The sequence below is a fragment of the Manis javanica genome, chromosome 12 (assembly GCF_040802235.1).
Source record: "Manis javanica isolate MJ-LG chromosome 12, MJ_LKY, whole genome shotgun sequence".
Taxonomy (NCBI): Eukaryota; Metazoa; Chordata; class Mammalia; order Pholidota; family Manidae; genus Manis; species Manis javanica.
Window position 1 is genome coordinate 77,409,362 of NC_133167.1, and position 21,064 is coordinate 77,430,425.

Sequence of the window (21,064 nt, forward strand, 5' to 3'; positions counted from 1 at the left end):
GAGAACAGGGAACCCCATCTGAGTTAGTGGAAAGGAAGAAGGAACATCTGGGCTCAGAAATTAACAGTCCAGTAAATATGGTGGCAGGCATTTGAAGCTCTTTTCTGATTGCTTTAGTTTTCTTACGGAGGCAGACGGCAAGGTCATCAGCAGAGAGTGGGGAGGGAGGCACCGTTGGAGGCCTGGGCAGAGAAGAGGAGACGGTAAGTGGAGGTCTGCGCCAGTGGGTGGATGGGCGTAGGAAATGCACTGAGGCGGAGCAGACGGAACAAAGGCCCGCCTGAAGTTGGTGGTGATGAACTCGGAGAGGCTTGCTAGCAGTCTGCACAGCTTGCATTTTTCTTCTGCCAGTGAACCTGTGCAGAAGGCAAGAAGTGTGGACTAGATCTGAGTGCTCGCGGTTCTGCCAAGCAAATCCCTTCACTCAGTGAAGGGAGAATGAATGGGTCACGGGAAGTAGGACTATACAGGAGAGTCCACAGGCACAGGGCGGGCAGCCTGAGCTGTCAGATTGGGAGGACCGAGGGCATAAGGGGGTTGAGGAACATTGCTTGGCGAGATTGATTCTTACACTAAGGACTGTGGGAGTCTGGACATTAGAAGAAGAGGACCAGAGAGGGAGGAGGATGCAGTCAGAAAAGGTGGTGCTTGTAACTGGAATTACGGAGGAGCTACATTGATTTGTAGTAACAAATACTGACTTCCAGCAGTGACTCCCCAACACACCAACAAGCCATTGTTTCCTGGAGGAACCGAGGCAGGTGTGCACGCATGGGAGGCGTCAGTGCATGGATCACATCTGATCCAGAGGCTTCTGGCACATTCCAGGGGAGAGAGAACCTGGGGCAGGGTTCGCGGGCAGCAGTGAACTCGGCTTCTCAGGTACCACAGCAGCTGGAGCCCAGAAAGTGAGGCAAATGTGCAGTGAAAGGAGATCGAGGAGGTGCAGGGGAAGATGGTACCGAACCTCACCAGCCATGGAAGAGAATTTGGGTTTTATTCCAAGTGCACCAGGAAGCGGTTAAATCAGTTCACTCTGTGGCATCGGATTGTAAAGGCTTATTCTGACTGCTGGAGGGAGAACGGATGGGTGCGGGGCAGAGGGTAGGACCTGGAGGCCAGGTCAGATGTGCTGTCGTGTCCCCAGGGGATGGTGGTGATTGGCTGGCTGAGCTGGGAAGATAGGCAGCAAGGCAGGACTTTGGAGCCCAGGGTCTGGTGACTTGGATATGCAGCCTGTGTGCAGGGGTCCTGGTGCAGGAAATGGACAAAACCGGGACGATGCCTGCAGTTTGACCTGCACAACCAGTGGAGCTGGAATAGCAGCTAGTTGGTGGGGACAGTCAGTTAGTGGCAACTGAAGGGTGCGTGGGGGGCGGCCTGTGTGGGGACGGATGTGGACGGGTACTGTGTGGGCCAGGGTTCCATGGGTAGAAGAGATCCTTTTTCGACATAGGATGATTAAGCAAGCAGCTGCCAAACCCTGTCACCCAGAATGTGGGTTGGTGAGCTGGTGCCTTCCCTGCCTTCCCTTGCCTCTGAGTGATGGGAGCCCTCCACGGCTCCGTTTGCTCTGACATGCACTCTGGGTACCCAGAGTCATTTTCTTAAAATACGACTGTGTGCGGCAAAGCCCAGTCACGCATCTCTTTAAAAATCCTTATGAGATCCCTTTTGTTTTTACCTGTGGAGTTTTTTTTACCTCTCTGGAGTTCTATGTCCTCTTCTGAGGATCTAACGGAAGATATTTCATTCCCAGGTTAAATCCCTACACAGGTCAGGCATATGGTAGTAGGCCAGTATAACATCGCTTCATCCCTTTGACTAGATCATAAAGTCTTTGAAGACAGAACTTCAGGATTAGAACTGTTTTTTTTTTTTTTGTATCTGACACACCATAGGCATTGAGTAATTATTAGCTCATAATTTTGGTGAGGTGGTGATAACATTCTCTGTGGATATTATATTCCATAAATGTCCCTGGAGCCTGAAGATAGCAGCCCTGTGCTATTGTTTGCAGACACAGAATGAATAAGCTGCTGTTCCTCCCAGGGGAGTCAGAATTCAAGAAAGACAAAGATAATGATAAATAGACCTGGTCACCAGGAGTGAGCATGGTGACTATACAGTAAGAGGAAAGATCATGTCAGCCTAAGGGGCAAGTGGGGACACTGTTCTCACCAGGTGGGTCTAGATGAATGAGGAGAGGCTTGCAAGGCAGGTACAGAGGCAGGGGGTTGTTTCCTGCTCAGGAAAGAAAACACACAGAGGCAAGGAGGAGCATTATTTGGGGGGATTCTGAGTGTTCAGATATCATTAACATATGAACAATATGTATGTGATAAAGCTGGAAAGGTGAGACAAGGGCTTCCTGGGTCAGGCAGAGAAGCGGGAATGCATGGAGAGTCACGGACCTGGGGAGTGCTCGAGTGCCGGAGTCACGTGGCCAGATACTCCAGGGCCACGTGGAAGGCGGGCAGAGCAGCATGGCTGGAAGGTGGGGGCACGAGAAATGAGACAAAACAAAACGATGTTCTTGAACAACCTCAGTGCAAGAAGTCACTGAACTGGATATTATTGGAGCATTTCAATTCTGAGTGTCTAGTCCATACTTCCCTCATTCTCATGAGTAGGGGACTGTCAGGCAGGAGAACAGTAAAATGTCTTGCTAAATGATATTTGGTTATCATCTGTTGAGTTCAGAGCAGCCTGAGCACAGGACCAACAGATGCACCCGGGGAGACGGCCTTGCAGAGACAGAGAAGGGCTTGCGGGGCGCCAGGACGCAGCCACCAGCAGCTGAGAGGAGGCCAGGAAGGATCCTAGCCTCGAGCCTCTGAGAGAACACTTTGGGTTTCTAGCCTTCAGAACTATTGTCCAGAATAACACATTTCTGTTAAGGAAGTAGGAAGGAAAGAAAAGAGAGAGAGAGATGGAGGGAGGTGGGCAGGGAAGGCAAGGAAGGAGGAAGCAAGTGCCATATCTCCAAAGGAGAGCTTGGCTTCTCTTAAGCCCAAAGAAGATTCGTTCCCTGGACAGTCACATCTACATAGGCGTCCAGAGAGTCTAGGACTGATCACTGAAAGCCAAATGCAGGGGCAAGCTTGTCAGATGCAATCTCCGGGCACTTGGCTTGTGGGGTCCCCAGGACGGCAGGAGGACACTGCTGCATGGGCTGAGGGCCACCGTCCAGAAGATGTGACCCAACCCTGGAGGCTGAGCTGTCACTTTGCAGGGGCAAGGGTTCCCACTATGCTCCTGGGAGTCCAAGGGTTCTGCTGGCCAGTGTGAGGCTGTGGGGAGAAGGGGGGTGGGGCAGAGTCCAGAGAGAGCCTCCCTCTCCTACATCACATCAAGCAGCTCCACGTTTCCCTCTCCTCTAAAATAGCCTTTGCTGTAGGTATCATTTGGACAGAGCAGTCTAATTGAAAACCACTGGACCAGGCGTATAAGGCAAACCGAAATGGAAAAGAGATGATCCCTGAACACTAACAAGAAGCAGAAGGTTCAAGGCAGTGGGTGGAAACCCAGACCTGAATGCATCCTCTGGGACATCCCTGACATGAGCCCGGCAGTGAGAACCTAAGGGTGGGTAAGGTATTTCCAGATCCTCAAGCAGTTTACAGATGTGTGAGACAGTCAGCAAGCAGGCAACACAACCCTATCTGCGCTGGGATAGAGGTGGGCCCAGGGCAGCAGGAGGAGAGGGCACCTTAGAGAAGCCACGGAGGGCTGCCTAGAGCGGGTGGCTGAGTTCTGGAGGGGGAGGAGTAGGCTCACTGAGAAAGGCTGGAGAACTTTCTGGGCTGAGATGATCGCCTGGGGTCCCTGTGACCCACAGGGAAACCGTCCTCCCTGGAGCAAGCTGGACTGCTTCTGTGGAGGCGGGACCTGTACTTCCATGGCTCTGGAAGAAGTGGTTGAGGTCTTTTAGGCATAAAGTGGGATGTTGAGGAAGCTTCTGGAAACTTTCACAGACAGAGTCCCTTTTGAGATTATATCTAAGAGGGATGGTCATGAGGCCAGTGTCAGTAAAGGTGTGTAAAGTAGAAATGATTTCTGAAATGGACAAATACATACAGAATATGTACACAGAATATGCACGTGTGTCGGAATTACCCCAACAGTGAGCAGACAGCAAGGCTGTCAGCCCCTCAAGGAAGGGGTGCTCACCACTGTGTGGTTACCACACACTGACTTGGTTGTTGGGTTGAACCAAATGTTACACGGAGGGTGGAAGAGGGTGCCACACTGGGCCCCCCAGGGCACGGGATGGGCCTTTCCCACGCACGGCCAGTGGGGCTCCTGGCCACATCCACACTTCTGCAGTGCCGCCCTGCCCAGCCCTTCAGTACCAGCCCTGCTAGGCTGGAGAGCTGGTAGGAAGTGTTAAGTGACAAAATAAACATTTGGGAATCTGTAATGGTCATACCCAAAGGAAGAATGAGTCAGGACAACCAGGGTCCACTGTAGGAAGTTCCTTCTGTTTCCTGACTGTTGAATAATGGCCTTACAGTCCACTCACAGTCCGACTGTTTTCTCCTCCCAAACTGTGTTCTCCTGTTCTGCCTTAAGATTACATTATGATCTTATTTCACATTCCATATTCTGAAATTCCACGAAGGCAGTTAGGAAGAAAGGCAGATACGGGAAGCAGTAGGGAACAAAGTGAGAATGGCCAAGTATTTAACTCTATATTGGTAAAGTTTTCAGAATCCAATTACAAAATTGACTTGTAGTGGTTTTATTTTCCAGGCTGGTATCTCAGTTCTGCTAACACACGTACACATGCACACATGCATGTATGTATGCACATATACATGTGCATGCACACACACTTATTTCACAACTATTCAGGGTTTTCTGCAGAGAACCAGATGCTACAATAACAGCGTATCTGTTAAACTTTTACGTGATGGAAGGGTCGAGACAGACTTAGGTTCCTAGAACACAATGACAATCAAAAGACAACCTTATCATATTTTTGCATTTTATGGTTCCTATTTTTAATTCTAATTTCTGATATTTTTGTTTCAAGGAAGCTTACAAGTTTGTTATCAGCTAAACAAGGAAGAAACCCAGGTGCTCACCATCAACGCCGAGAACTTTGCCAACAGAAGGATGCACCACTTGAAGATTATCCAAGAGGGAAGAGAGCTTAGCATTCATGTACTCTACTTCCCTTCTTCTCCATCAGCCAAATGTGCCCTGGTGCACAACAAAACATTCTTGGGCTTCTACCCAAAGCCAAGTGTGGTGCTGAGATCAGGGGATAGACATGAACTAAACTTGGCTGCAGCCTTTGGGTGCTAGACAAGGTGAACTGAAGGGTGCTCCCCTCTACCCTCCAGCTTCACCATCTCCTGGGACCTTCTGAGAAACGAAGATTCCCACATCTGACCTACCGAGTCAGTAGTTCTTTTTGTGGGGAGTTAGCAGGTGATCCTGATGCCTGCTCAGGTTTGATAACTCCTGGGCTTGTGTATGACAAGGGAGACACACAGCTGGGGAGGAAATCATGAGAGGCTGGCCAGGGCTCGGGAGAAAATGTGCCCAGGTAGTGCAGGGGCACAGGTGGAGGGGACGCTGATCTCACCGGGGCATCTGTGCTTGATTCCCAGACGAAGTTGGGAGTCACCTGAGTGTGGAAGGGGAGGATGAGCTGGCTCAGTGGGGAAGAGAGGGAAGTGTGCGGGTGGCGGGTCCATGTGGCGTCAGCACAGCCGTGGAGGAGCACGGCAGGTGCCCCGTGGGATTCCAGTGGTCCTGGAACAAAGGGCAGGCAGCAGGCACGGGCACATCTCGGAAGGGAACTGGCAGAGGTCGGCTCATCCTCTTACAGCATGACCCTGATCTAGTCAGCCCTTATGGGGCAGGCACTCAGTAAATATTTATCAACTAAACGAATGACTTCCATAGGCTTACTGTACCCTGTGGAGAAGGTAAACCAGCTCTGTGGCGAGTGAAGGGAAACCTTTGGCTTTTGGGCAGGGCAGAAGCGTGGGCAGATCTTCATTTTTCAGGGGTGCTCTGTGATCACTGCCCGGAGATGCACACCTGGGGGGTGAGATGTAAGACAGGGACCACTCGGGAAGAGCTGAGGAAGCTTGCTGGCGCCGTGGGGCAGCCGTGGCGGGGGCTTTGAGAAATGGTTCAGAAGTAACATCAATAGCCGTGGGTGAACTTTTGGATGTGGGCTGTGGGCAAGTGAAGATTGATTTCTAGTTTTTTTTTTAAATGGGTGGAATTCAGAAATAATTCTCAGCTATATGGGACAAATAACAATTTCTGAGTGATTATAATTTAATGGCCTTACCTCTGAAATTTACTCTTGAAATAAGAGGAAAATCTTTGGAGCAAGTGTGGGCTGGGCCGGAGTGGAGGGTGGGCGGGAGGTGAACCCAGCGACCCGTCTGCACAGGCTCTGCTAATGGCCCATCTGGACGCACTCAGGTGAGCGTCTGCACATGGCCCCTCCTTTCTCTCCCACGGTGTTCCTTCCTTCCCCATCTAAAGTGTTCCCAACAGTCAGTTCATGGCACTGGTGAGCATGTATTGCCAGAGCACCGCAGCATGCAGGCACACTTTTTATTTATTAACTTTAAATCAGTTTATGGGGACAGCCACACAGCACGGTTGCTTCCCTGACACGCCCATCCCCTCACCCTATCTAGAGCTTTCCTCCCTCCCCACCCCCAGCTTGGGACAAGCCATTCAGTCCAAACAGGAAAGGTTTGGCTACAGCTCCATCCGCAGCCCCCCTGGCCCCCGGGAGCAGGGTCTCAGGTGTTACTCAGGACCAGGGAGAGAAAGCGGTGGGCAGTGACCACTGTACTCAGCCAGTAGGGGCTCTGGGACCTAAGAACAGATCCCTCCCACCCACAGCTTGAATTATTTTCTCTGCTTCTCTTTCCTTTGTGGCTCTAGGAAGGAGACCCTGGGGGACTGACCTGTCGCCAGGGGCAAAGACTCCAGGTGATGATTTGAGAATTGAAACTTGGTATGTGCTTTTTAAGGCCCAGGTGTCTCCAGAAATGTCCAGGTGGTGGGGGGTGAACTTCAGTGTCCTGTGTCAAATGCATTGATGACATTAAAACGATTTAGCCAGTTTACCAAAATGCCAGCATAACAACAAACTATAAAGAAGGAGGTTCTGTGCATTTTTGAAATTAAGTTAATTATGTCCTTGGAGATGGCTTTGGGTGTGAATCTTGGCTGGCCTACTTACACTGTGCCAAGTCACTCACATTTCTGAGCTTCAGTCTACTTGGTAAATATCAAATGCAGCTGAGCCCAGACAGTTCTTGCAAAGATCATAGGAAGAAACACAGCTGAAGGAACACGCGTGAAGCCTGGCATCTAGGGTTCTCTCAAAACAGCTGTGTTCTGTTTTCTTCTTTTCCATCTCATTTAATGACTTGGGAAGACAAGTGGGAATCGTAGATTCTGAGGTCAGCAAGTATCACTAGGCCAGATTACGAACTTTACACATCCGCGAGGTTTAAAGGACTATAATGCTTCACCCGGAACATCTCACTCACTGTAATTGAAAACAAAAACAATACTAAACGACAAAAATAACTTAAGGAAGTCTAGTAACCAAATGAATCTCTCATTGAATACTTGATTGTGTAGCCCATATCGTAAATACAGAAGTCCTAAAAGTAAATATTTATGCTACCCCCATGTTCTTTCTCTTTTGTTCTACGCCTTTGCTAGGATGTCCACATTGGCAAGCCAGCCCCTGAACCAGTAGTGGTGCCCCTCTGTCAGGCCAGAGCCCAGGCCCCAGCCACCTGTAGCCCTCTAAGAGCACATCTCCTCTGAGCCTTAAACAGACTGGACGGCGACCTAAGGCCCAAAACCCTATGTTACACCTGCAGGTGTGGGACCCTCCAGGGCAGCCGAGGCACCCTGGGGATGCGAAGGCCCATGCCTTCACAGCCACAGATAGGAAGGGACTCTGTGCAAGACGTGCACCCATTCACTCGGCAAACCCACAAGAGGAGTTACTTTGCCAGTTTCTATAGTAAGCCCTACAGAAAACATATTCATAAGATGTCCATGTTCTCAGAAAGACAATAGTTTTGTGGCAGGGGGAGAAAAGCAAGTCATCATTTTGAGGCATTTTAAATGCAACTTTAGAGGTAGGAAAAGAGGCATGAGGAGAGCAGTGGAGAGGGCCAGCTGACCTGCCCGAGCCGTCGGGGGGCATCGTGGAGGGGGCCGTCCTGGAGGGGGTGGGCTCCGGGGCCATGGGATAGGGCCTGGCACTCCGTAGACACTCAAACAACTGTTGAGAGAGTTTTGTAGACATTCAAATAAAAGCGTAAGTGATTTATTTATTCATAAATGAAATAGTCATAAAGTGTATGATTATTATTCACCAGTCATGGCCAGGGAATTGTCCCCCAGCGGAAGCTCCTCCAGGCTGGGGTTTCCAGAGGAGGGTCGGTCTGTGGAGGTGCAGAGGGAGGCGTGGAGTCCCAGGGCCTGGGCTGGGCACACAGCTGAAGGGGTCTTGGCCTCCTGTCCTTCCAGGTGAAACTGTGTGATAACGAGGATCCTTTTCAAGGATAGCCTCACATGAATATGCAGAGCAGAGCCTGGAAGAAACTGGTTTGACTGGATTGAAGAATGTGGGTAGGGAGGGAGGACTGGGCCTTGGAGTGAAGAGGAGGGGCAAGAGAGGGCACGGGCACTAGCAGTGGGAGGGAGAAGGGTGCTTCGTGGAGGAAGGGCGTGGAAAGGAATCCTGGGGAGCCCCGGGGGTGGCTTTTACTCTCACTGCTAGGCAGGGGGCCAGCAGCTTGGGTGGGTGGCAGCTGTGAGGTAGCCGGTCCTCCGGAGGCTCAGACCAAAATATTCGCTCCGGAATGGCCTCCCGGGGCCAAGCCTGAGTGAGACCCGGTCAGGGTGGGCACTGCTATGGCAGAGGGGCCAGTGATGGCTCTGCGGATGCCTGGAAGGAGGGGAAGATGGGAGCCAGCGTCTGTTTCCCATTTAATGTTCATCCTCTGGGGCACTTCCAGAGAAGGTTTCATTTGTTTTTTTGTTCCCAGCAAAGAATTTGGTGAGAAGATGTCAGTGGGGAGATAAATACGGTCGAAAGTGGTACAGAATTTCCTAGGGAGAAGACATGTGTGAAGCCTTTATTTCACCAAGAGGAAAGAAAAGGGTTTACAATGTACATTGTGGGAAAATTAGCAACACGTCTCTCATCTCCCTGGAGAGAGTATCGCAGAAAGGGGCCCGCTTGTGTGCGCTTCGCAGCTGTTTCCAGGTGGGGGGCTTTGGGGGCTCTGCAGGCTCCACTGATGCGCTGTATTTTCTGTTTTCCTGCAGGTGGACCAGCAGCTCCAACTCAGTTACAACTTCTCCCCGGAGGTCAACTTCAGGGCTGTCAGGTAGCTCACCTTGGGCAGAGTCACATTTCCCGTGGGCAATGTTAGAATAAAGGACATTTCTGGAGCCACTTGCTCCTGTCACATCCAAGGTCTAGAACCAAGAGTTCTGGTGCAGGAGACGCTGAGATGCATGCCTGGCAGGGTCGAGAAACAGCATTTACATCTACATTACAGAAGCTTGAGTCACGTACATTAACCAAGAAATGAAGAGAATAAGTTTTAACATATTTTCTAATTAATTTCAAAGGTTTCCTTAATTTTTTTTCTTAAATTTACTTACTTTTTACTTAAAGACATTAGGATTTGAAAAACCCAATTATTGGATTGCTCAAATCCTTAATGCTTTCATTCATTAATCAACAATTGAAAAAGGATCAACTTTGGATTTTCCCCTTCTCTAATGGTGATTTTCTTTTTTGCTAGCTGCAAGTTCAATGAATTTTCATTTTATATATGATGAAGGTATTTATCAGGTGCAGGCTAGGTTAAAATACTTGTATCTTCTCAATGAATTGAAGTTTTTAAAAAATTTTTTTATACCAAAGTGATATTCTAACTTTTTAATATCTGTGCTCTAATCTATTCTGCCTGTTATTAACACAGCTAATTTAGTTTTGCCTTAGTTATTATTTACCAGGTCTGCCTTTTCCCATTATTTTTCCTTTCAATTTTTCTTTCTCTTTAAGCCTTATATCTGATCTTGTGAAAAGCATGCTGCTGAATCTTGCACAGATTATCTGATCCGGCCATCTCTGTTTTACGAATTGGCAACTGTGAACCCCCTTACATTGTTGGGTTACTTGGACAGCTGGGTTGGTTTCTGCCTCCTTATTTACTATTCAGTGTTGCCTATGATTCTGTTTTGCCCTTCCCTGAGCTCTCAATCCCAGTACATGCAGGAAACAGCAACTGGAGGCGTTTTAAGCAGGAATGGATTTCACATGGGGAAGTGAGTTGCTCACAGAAGTGTGCCAACACTTGTGGTGTGAATTGTTAGTGTTTCCGATGACTCCCCAGGTGTCAGTGCTGATGATTCAGAAGCCACCGTCAAGGTCTGCACCTATGTTAGGCTGGGGTCAGAGGGCCCAGGGCCCCAGGACTGCATGGTGACTCGGAAGCAGGGGAATCTGAAACACGGCTAGAGGGCACTTCCTGTTGCCAGGCTGCAGGCTCACTAGAGCCTTCCACATTCGGGAACAGTTTCTAATTCCCAGAGCCCAGTGTGCGCCCAGAAACCTAACTGCAGTCAGGTTGGGACGTCTAGTTTAGTGGCGAGAGCCAACCAACAGCCACCACCTTCTAGATGGGCTTTTATGTTTCTTATTCCATCCCGCCTGCCACTAATAACCACTCTGTGTAGAGCTTCTATTTTCAGTTGACTGACAGAGTCACTAATTCACATGTGCCTCATTCCTATACCTTCTACCAGGTGTGATGTCCTTCTAGAGATGAGTCCTTTTGCATTTCTTCTGTGTAAGGGGCCCTTTATCTGAAATAGGTCTTTATTTCCTCTTTATTCTTGGGAGATAATTTTGCTAGATGTACAAAAGCCAATGTGAAGGTGATCTTGCCTCAGATCCTGAAAGAATCCTTCAGGCGGGTGATGGAGTCAGGTCACCCTGGCTCATAAGGGCCTACGGTGCACACCTCTGCCCAGGCCTGCATTCAGCGACGCTGTGGCCGTGTGAAATCGGCCAAGCTCAGAGCTTTCATGGAAGCCAGAAGTTCTAGGGCTGCCCTGCTGCTGGTGAGCCAGGCAAACCCTCCTGGGCCCGCCTGCATGCCCCCCTCTGTCTGCTGCTGTTGAGCTGGTCGTCAGTCTGTCCTGCCTTCAAATGTGTTCTGACCACCCCCCACCCCTCCAGCCACCAGCTGCTTTTATGGTTATCTCTTTGATTCCAGTGTTTCACAGTTTTATTTGGTTTGTGTCTGGTTGTTGATTTCTTTTTAAGTATCTTATTGGATATGTTTCTGTCTCCTGTATCTATTTATTAGTTCCTATGTGTCTTTATATCGAGTTTATATGTTTCCATTAGTTCTCAAAAATGAAAGAAATTGAAGGTAACACAAATAAATGGAAAGGTATCCTATGTTTGTCGATTGGAAGAAATAAGAGTTACAATTTTACATACCACCGAAAGCAATCTAGATTCAATGTGATCCCTATCAAGACTGCAGTGGCACCTTCTACAGAAGTAGAAAAAACACTCCTAAAATATATATGGAAGCAAAGAAAACTGCAAATAGCCAAAGCATTCCTGAGAAGAAAGAATAAAGCAGAAGGCATCACACTTCCTAAGTTCAAAATGTATTAGAGGCATAGTAATTAAAACAGAATGGTACTGGCATATACATAGACCAACGGAACAGAATCAAGAGCCAAGACATAAACCCATGCATATATAGTCAATTAATATTTGACAAGGGAGCCAAGAATACTGAATAGAAAAAAGACAGTCTCTTCAGTAACTGGATACTCACATGTGAAAGAATGAAACTAGACCCTATCTTATACCACTCCCGAAAGTTAAGGTGAAATGGATTAAAGACTTAAATGTAAGACAAGAAACCATAAAACTCCTAGAAGAAAACAGGAAAAAAGCTCCTTGACTTAGGTTTTGGCAATGATTTTTTGGTTGTGACACCAAAATCACAAACAATATCAAAAATAGACAAGTGCAACTACAAACTAAAAAGCTTTTTCCCAGCAAAAGAATCACTAAACAAAATAAAAAGACAACCTAAGGAATGGAAAAAAATATTTGCAAATCATATAGCTGATAGGGGGCTTATACCCAAAACATATAAAGAACTCATACAACTCAAAAGGCAAAACCATCATCATCATCATCAAATTAAAAAACAGGTGAAGGACCTGAATAGATATTTTTCCAAAAGGGTATACAAATGGCCAACAGGTACATGAAAAGGCGTTCGACATCACTAATCATTAGGAAAATGCAAATTCAAAATCACAAGGAGTTATCACTCACCACAAGGAGATACTCTGATGCTAGCCTGTTAGAACAGCTATCATCAAAAGGACAAGAAATGCTGGCAAGGATGTGGAGAGAAGGGACCCCTGGCGCACTGCTGGTAGGATTATAAATCGGTTACAGCCACTATGGAAAAGAGTATGGAGCTTCTTCAAAACATTTAGAGAAGAACTGATTTTGATCTGCAATTCAATATGATCCAGCTATTCTACTTCTGGGAATATATCCTAGGGAAACAAATACACTATGTTGAAGGGATATCTGTGCCCCCATGTTCATAGCAGCATTATTTACAACTGCCAAGATGTGGAAGCAACCTAAGTGTCTGCTGATAAGGGAACAGATGAAGATGTGGTATGTACATGTGTGTAACACACACACACATACACACACACAATGGATTATTATTCAGCCATAAATAAAGAGGAAATCTTGTCATTTGAAGGACATTATGCTAAGTGAAATAAGTCAGATAAAGAAAAATACTATGTGATTTTACTTACGTGTAAAATTTAAAACAAAACAAAAAACCGAGAAGAGATACCAAATTTATGGTTACCAGAGGCAGGGGATAGGGAAATTGGATGAAGGTGGTCAAAAGGTACAAACTTCCAGTAATAAGTACTAGGGATATAACGTACATGATAGTTACAGTTCACACTGCTTGTGTGGTGGATATGAGAGTTCTTAAGAGTAAATTCTAAGAGTCCTCATCACAAAGAAAAAAATATATATTTTTGGTGTGTATGAGATAATGGATATTAACTTACTGTAGGATTCAGTTCATGATATATATGTCAAGTTGTTATGCTGTACACTTTAAATTTATACAGTGCTATATGTCAAATATATCTCCATAAAACTGGAAGTTAAAAAAAAATTCAGGAGATGTGTATAGACCATAAAAAGTAGACATACCTGGAAATGAGGTAGCTCCAGATTTTTTTTTATAGGAAAGCTAGTTTTGTGCTTTAAGACACTAAAGCTCCTTCTTACTAGCAAAACTCTGATATAAAGCAAAACACATTGTGTTTCCTCTGTCCTCAATTACTGTGGGGAGCCTCAGTTTTACATCTTCTCATGCCATGTTTTGGAGCACAGATGTAAGAAAGAGGCAAGCAATGACACTATAATTAATATAAATGAATGAAAAGTAAGTAAAAAGGATACATAACCAAAACAGCAAAAACGCTCCTTGTCATGTGCACAAAGTACCTGCTGCTTTGGGTTACTGTTACACCTTTTTGAAAACACCGAACCTTGTTTCTGTAATCTACTACAATTCCGATTTACCACATGAGGACTATAAGGATCAATAATCCTCAAACCCAAAGAACCCCCCCCCTCACACCAACAAGCACAGACAAGGAAAATGGGTAGTTTGCTATAAAAGGCTAGAAGGACCACAGAGATTTCCTTCCTGCAAGTCACCATGACTCTTAAAACCCACATATTTAATAATGGCTGTCATTATATGACAGCTCATGATGGGAAACAGGAGTCTCCACCAGCAAAAGCTCAGGGTCAGGCCCTGGGAGGGCTGGGGGATGGACGAGCTGATGTTCAGGCAGGCAAGAACACTCCACCCACGCTTGCTGGAGATGGCATGCAACAGTAACTCGCAAAAATCCAAGAGGCTAAATACAGATACATCCTTCGAAAAAGATAATATTAATAAGAACCGCATGTAGTGTTATCTTAAACGCCTCAATTGCTAACAGGAGGTGCACCCATGTTCCAATTGTGAAATCACATGCTCAGCAACGTGGCCCAGATCAGTCTTCAGCAACATCCCAAACATACACCTTGTGGGATTAAGGACTGGAGCTGCCGACCTCCACGGTCCAGAACGGAAGCAGACAAACTGAATTCACTATTGTCTAAGAGCTCCTTCTACAATGACTTTTATTATAAATGTGTTCTTTCAGAATAAACAAATACTGCATCCAAGACTATCTGAAAACTTGCTCTAAAGTAATAAAAGAGGAAAAATGGAACCAGGAACCACTTAGAAGTAGAGACAAACAGCAAAGACACCTGCTTGCCATGCTAAGCGCCTTTCCTCCAGGCCAAAGTAACAGAAAGTTAACAGAGAATATTTACGTATCTCATTGGCCTATTGAGCTAAAATAAGCTTTGAGTTTGGTAATCTGCATGTGTTCTGTCAACTGAGCTGCCCCTCTCCTCAGTCCTGAGAAGCTGACTGGGAAGACAGTCAGTCTTCAGAGCCCAGCATCAATGAGAAAGATCTTGACTTTGTTATTTGTGATTCTTTGCTCACGGACAACTACTCCCTATTTGCCAGGAGCAATGTCAGAGTAGTCCTTCAGCACGCCAGCCACGTGTTCATTATGGGTCTTAAACCGTCGCTTTTTCTGTGAAGTAGGCTTTTTCCTTCTCTGAATAGGAGGCTACAGGAAAAGGTAAAAACAGAAACAACAACTTCTCAGACAGGTAATGCAGTGAGGATTTACTAAAGACACCCAGAAACCTGCAGCAAGAGACACAGGGGTTTGGGCCCTTTTTTCTGCTTTGTAGCCCAGCCTCACACACCAGGACCCACTGCACACTCCCCGGACACGAAGGACCCAGTGCTTTCTGTTATGATGAAGTCATACCCCCACACCCAGAATAAATGGGCTGGCACAAAAACTACCACAACTATTCTAGGCACTAAGTGGATAAAAAGAGAGGCAGAAAAGCTCTTTGTTTTTCATCTCTATTATCAAGTCTAAGAATATATCCACCATTACCAATAAAAAAAGATCTGAAATAAATACGGCAAAATATAGAGAGAAGGCAAAACTGGGAAACACATGGGCACGTGAAGATTTATTAAATATTACTCTCTGTTCTTTTCTGTATACTACAAGTATTAATACCACATAATTTAAAAAATCAACAGACTAAGCAACAATAGGAAGCGATGAAGTGCTCATGAAGTGCTGTAATTATACTACTTCATGAAGACAACTGCAAGCAATCTCCCCTTTTAAGGAGTCCTAAAAGCGCACTGAATAAAACATTTACACACACGCAATCGTAAAGAAAGCAAGCTACAAAACTTGACCGTGGACAAGGGGAAGGCGGGAGAGAGGAAGGACAGCCTCAGTCTGGGGTGTGGTAAATGGTTCCTCATCCTGGCTTTGTCCTTGGACTACACAGATAGTTGATTAGCTGATACAAGGCAATTCACAAGTCTTCATTCAATTACAAATCCCTACTCTGAGCTCGCTCTGGGCTATAGACAATAATATCTGGGTCCCAAGAAATCTCAAAATCAACAAGGACAATTCACTGTCATCAGGCCTAAGGCAGAGCCAGGCACCAAGACCACAGGGCTCCTGGAGGAAGAAGGGGGCACAATTAGGGCCCCACAGGCCAAGATGGAGGAGGCTCCTATTAGAAGCAGAGAGGGCACATGGGGCCACCAGGGGAAATTCCGTATGGCTGGAGCTTCAGAGAAGGCACTGCCAGCACAGAGGCTGGAAAGCTCTCCCCTGCCTGGGAGCAGCGCCTGAGGGCAAAGAGAGCCTCTGGCCCTCAGCAGAGGAGACAATACCTGGCTTGCATCTAACCCAGACCACTGGATCAGGACACTGAGAAAACACTGGAAGAACTGACACCTGCTATTCAATGCACAGAACAGAAAGCAGGTGAACAGTTCAAAGAACAGAGGGTTACAGGTTTTTTTCTAGAGATTACATACCACTTTCTTTGGTCCAGATTCCTGCATGGAAGAAATACCCTGTCGCTTCAGATATTCTTCAATTATCTCCTCATCCATTGAATCCATGACGACACTCCTCCACAGTTTCTGAAACTCTGTGCCAACAAGATAGTAGTTATTCTACCAGATAGGTTTACAAACTGTAGCATCTCAGTGATGGAAATCCAGGCTTCAGTCTCATCTCTGGTCTAAATGAGCACATCTGAGATTTCATTATACAAACAAAGGGAGCCAAAGACAGGAACGGTCAAATCCTGGGCAGTGAGTAACAGAAGGGCCTGGGGATGCAGAGTGCATCGCTGAGGACCAGACCTGTGCTCCAGTTCCAGAGTACAGTAAGGGAAGAGGGTTGTGACTGGGCCTCCCTGGTTTTCTGGGGGGAAGAAAGACAGCTGACAATCCTTTTATTCCCAAAAGTTCTCTCCACTGAAATAATCCAAAATTCCTATTCCTTCCTTGAACTTGGAATATTCTATCAGTAAAATGAAACAGGTAGGGAGATGGGGAACCAAAGTTTTATTATGGGAGTAAGAAGCTGTAACAGTTTATGTGCCAAAGAGACTTTTGAAATCAAATAACCTGGAGACAGGTGACTAAGGACGTAAAAGCTAGGGAAAGGATACTGAGAAACAGTCTCACACTTCCTAGAACACAAAGGAGAAGGGCCTTTTCATCCAGTCTACATCTTGTCCTCAGAGATCCGTGGCCCCTCTGCCATATCACTATTTTTGCAATCAAGAGAGATCACAATTGGGATATGTCCAAAATGAACCTTGTTTGCATCTTAAATTCTGTCCCTTAAAGACAGGTTCAAATAACCCGGTTTCACTTCACTATCAACATCTACTTTCCAACATAAGAACACTTCTTGTGATAACAAATGGTTAGACATATGCACCCTGGAACACACAAGGGAAAACTCCCTGAGCGCTCTGAAGCTGTTTGTCTAGGCTTCCTGTTCACAATAAGCCTCACCAACGTGAGCGTGCACAGGATCTCCAGACGCCCAGTCGGCGCAGAGCCGGCACTGCCCCCTCCTTCCAGACCAGGCCACTGTCACGTGAGTTGTCAGCAACAGTCCATTCACAAGCTATACATGAAGTACAAAGGCTATACTGTCCCGTTCCCTCTTTTCTTCCTTCTTACTTATTTCAATACATACTGCATAAAGCAACTGATGTCCAGTTGGGAGTTGAGACTCTTGTGATAATCAGGAAATCTGTTTTCTGCCACACACTGAAAAGCTTTCTGTTGATGGTGAGCAAATGCAAAAGATGACAATCTTCTATTAAGAATTCAACCTGGGCACAAAGTTATTCAAAACCAAAACATTTCGAAACAAAAGTTTTTGAATTTCCATAGATATATTATGAGCTCTTTCTCCTATATGCTCAGTGAACTTTCATTTGTATACATTTAAACAAATTACCTAACAGATGACGACTGTTTGTGTGGCTGTTTCGGCCTCCTGGGTGGCTATAAGCACCCTGACGACAAGGAATTCCATTTCCTCAGGCTGCCCACTCTGTCACCACGGAACCTAGGCACCCCTCAGCAATCTGGGTAACTGGATGTATGACATACCATTGTCAACTACTCTCTAGGCACCCCAGAGTATCTGTTCTCTTTTTATGTGTTATTTTAAAAATACAGTTGATACACAATATATTAACTTCCAGCATACAACACTGTGATTCAGTAATTGTTTACATTATGAAATGCTCACCACAGTGAGGGTACTTATCATCTATCATACAATTTTTAACCATTACTTTAAAATAATTTTAATTAACAGAAAAGTTGTGAAATCACACACCTTACCCAGCTCCCCCATTGTTAAAACTTTATATAATCTGAGTGAAATTATTAAAACTAATTAACATTGACACAAGCCTATTAACTGACCTACAGACCTCACTTGAATTTCACTGGTTTCGCCGCCAACGTCCTCCTCCTGGCCCAGGACCCCACACTGTATTTGGTCATCGTGTCTCCGTGGTCCCGCCCAACCTCTAAATGCACTCAGTCTTTGGTCTCTCATGACCATGACACTTCCAAAGAGTTTTGGTCAGTTATTTTACAGAATGGCCCTCTGTTTGGGGTTGTTTGATATTTCCTCATGATTAAATTTGGGGCAAGAGCATCACAGGAAATCTGTGTCTGTCCCTAACATGACACAGAAATGATGTCATGTCTTCTCAGTGCATAGTCTCAAGGGTACATGATGCTCCTATGTCTTATTACTGGGGCTGTTCACACTGATCATTGGCTAAGCTGCCATCTGCTGGAGCTCTCTACCATGAAGCTATTGTTTTTTCCTTTGTAATTAATAAGTATTTTATTGGGTGACCTGAGACTAAGCAAACACCTTGCTTCTCATGCTGTCGCTTACTGACTTAGCATCCACTGACAGCTCTTACCTGTAACAATTATTACTTGTGCATCTGTCTAATGGCAAATTCTTTTCCATCATTCCTTCCATAAGTGTAAATTAGAATTCTACTATAAGAGCTGTTCTTTCCCTAATCTATTTATTCCATTTTTTAGTTATAATTTTGTATGGACTCATGGATGCTGATTTTTTTTCACGGATTATAATCCATTACTACCATTATTTTGTCTTTCAAACATCCTGACTTGGGTCACTGAGAGCCCCTACAGACTGTTCCTGTGTCTTTCTGACTTGTTTCCCTTTCCATTGTTTGTTTCTTGATTTTGTTTTGAGCAGTCTCTTCTTTCCTGGCACCAAAAGATGTTCCAGGCTCATCATGTTATTTCCTCAAATCTGGAATCAACCATTTTGTCAAGGATTCTCAAGTCCTACTACAGGAGAAGGGTATTTAGAAGCCAAGATCTGGGCATTCTGTTTTCTTTCTTTACAAACAGCAAAAGATTAGGAGATATCAAATATGAAGGCAGATGATTCATTTTAGCAGAAGATCACCAAGCATCCTGAAAGTCAGGCATGCTCTAAACTGTAAGGGTAAATAAAACAGGAACTGGTTTAGAAATCTACTGTCTTTTAACAGAAAAGAAGAAAACAAACTAGAATTTATAAACTCAGATATGACTCTTTCAATTGAAGAGACCCCTGTACCACTTGAGCTAAGAATGAAAACTGTGTAACAGAAACTGTGGAACTGTATGCCAGGGAAGGAAAACCAGTAAGGAGACTCACTAATGAGGTTTTGCTTAACTTCCCAAATAAGTCATTTAACTTTTGGGGCATGACCAGACCGTTGCTTTGAAATTAAAAATTAGCAGAACAATGTTAAGTACAGACAATGTTAAGCCAGACAACCTGGGTGTGAGCCCAGTCACCCCAGTTACAATGTAACATGGGGCAAGTTACTCAGCCTTTCTGCCTCAGCTTCCTGACCTATAAAATGGGGATAATAATAATACCTGTCTTGGGGTTGTCGGGGTTAAAAGAGTTAACACACATAAAGCACTGAGAATAACGCCAGCCAGGAAAAAAGCACTATTTATATCTGTTAGAGTTATAGCCATCGCCCAGCATCTATCATCTCTTATTTCTAGGTGCTAATAATGCCTTTAATAAAGGTAGTATAATACACTTAAGAAAAGGATTGGCTGATATAGTCATTTCATTCATGTAATGTAGAAAAACTGAAATTCTAAAAATTTCTTTAAAAACAGAAAGTGTATATATAGTAAGTGCAACATGAAAGTCTGCAAAAAAATACACACCAATACATATTCCCAGAGAGAAAGGAACAGGTTTGCCTGAAAAATTTTCATTTTTATTCTACAATACACAATTCTAAACACAATCACAAAGGCAGTAATACCTACTAGAATAAAAACAGCAATAGCCAGGAAAGCTAATATGTTTATTAACATACTACCAAAAAAACTATATAGCAATATAAATTTTCTTGGCATAACAGAATTAAACGAATTGAATTGAAAACAAAATTCAACTATTTCCTTTTACTAAAAGAAACGTCACTTGGGCTGTTCTCAGAGGGAAATCCCAGAATAAACACTCTTCAATGTCTTTGTTTTTTTTCAATAAAACATTTCTACTTTTATCCCTACTTTTCCTTAGCTCAACGTTCTTGCAGTGTTTAAGTATTACATCTACTGTGTAAATGCATTACAGGTGCATAAATACTTAAGATGAACACTGGAGGGCAGGGCCTATTTTTAGAGGCAGGATCTTACAGGGTCCCCAATTTAACTGCTTTTTAATGTATGCTAGGACAGAAAAATCAGTTGACAGAGGTATAAAGACAGATAACCTGTTTTTCTTTAATTTTATAAAGTCATTGCAAGAAAATACAAATTAAAATCAAGATGATCCTTATTTTCTATGAGACTGGAAAAGTCAACTAAAAACATCCAGTACTGGTGAAGATAAAGAAATGGACCTTCTCATGTACTGCTGTGAGGAGGTAAACTGGTTCCCCAAACTGCTGCAAACTTTACAGTGGGCATTACACAAGGGGTTGAAAATTGTTTAACTATGGCCTATCTTCTGACCCAGCAATTCTACTTAGAGAACACTACAGTGAGGACATAATCAGGCAAGTCCATATATATTTATACACAATATAATAGCATATAGCACTCAGTCAATAACCAGCTAGCTGAGTAAATGTGAATAGGTAGCCAGATAAGAAAGATTAAATTAAAACACTTAGTATTTTAGTACTACTTTATATTTTTCAATGCCACTAATAATAGCTATCATTACTGTTACTATTACTCTTACTATGTACGAGGCTGTGTTTCAAGCTCTGAGCACTTTTATTTATATTAACTCATAAACCTCATAAAGAAAATGAGGCACAGATACCATTATTCCTATATATAGCTAAGGAATCTCGGAGAGGGGTTAAGCATCTTGCCTAAACTAGTAAGGAACGGAGAGAAGATATAAACCTACCGCCTGCCCACGCACACCA

General features: G+C 44.8%; 1 protein-coding gene across 1 annotated transcript in view; it reads right to left on the minus strand.

The window, feature by feature from the left end:
- Window positions 1-9,134: 9,134 nt before the first annotated feature.
- Window positions 9,135-21,064, minus strand: part of LOC140845301 (uncharacterized) — a 175,199-nt gene continuing 163,269 nt past the window's right edge. The window contains exon 5 of the mRNA XM_073219284.1: window positions 9,135-9,541. Coding sequence (XP_073075385.1) covers window positions 9,449-9,541 — 93 coding nt within the window. The 3' untranslated portion in view covers window positions 9,135-9,448. The remainder of the gene's footprint in view (window positions 9,542-21,064) is intronic.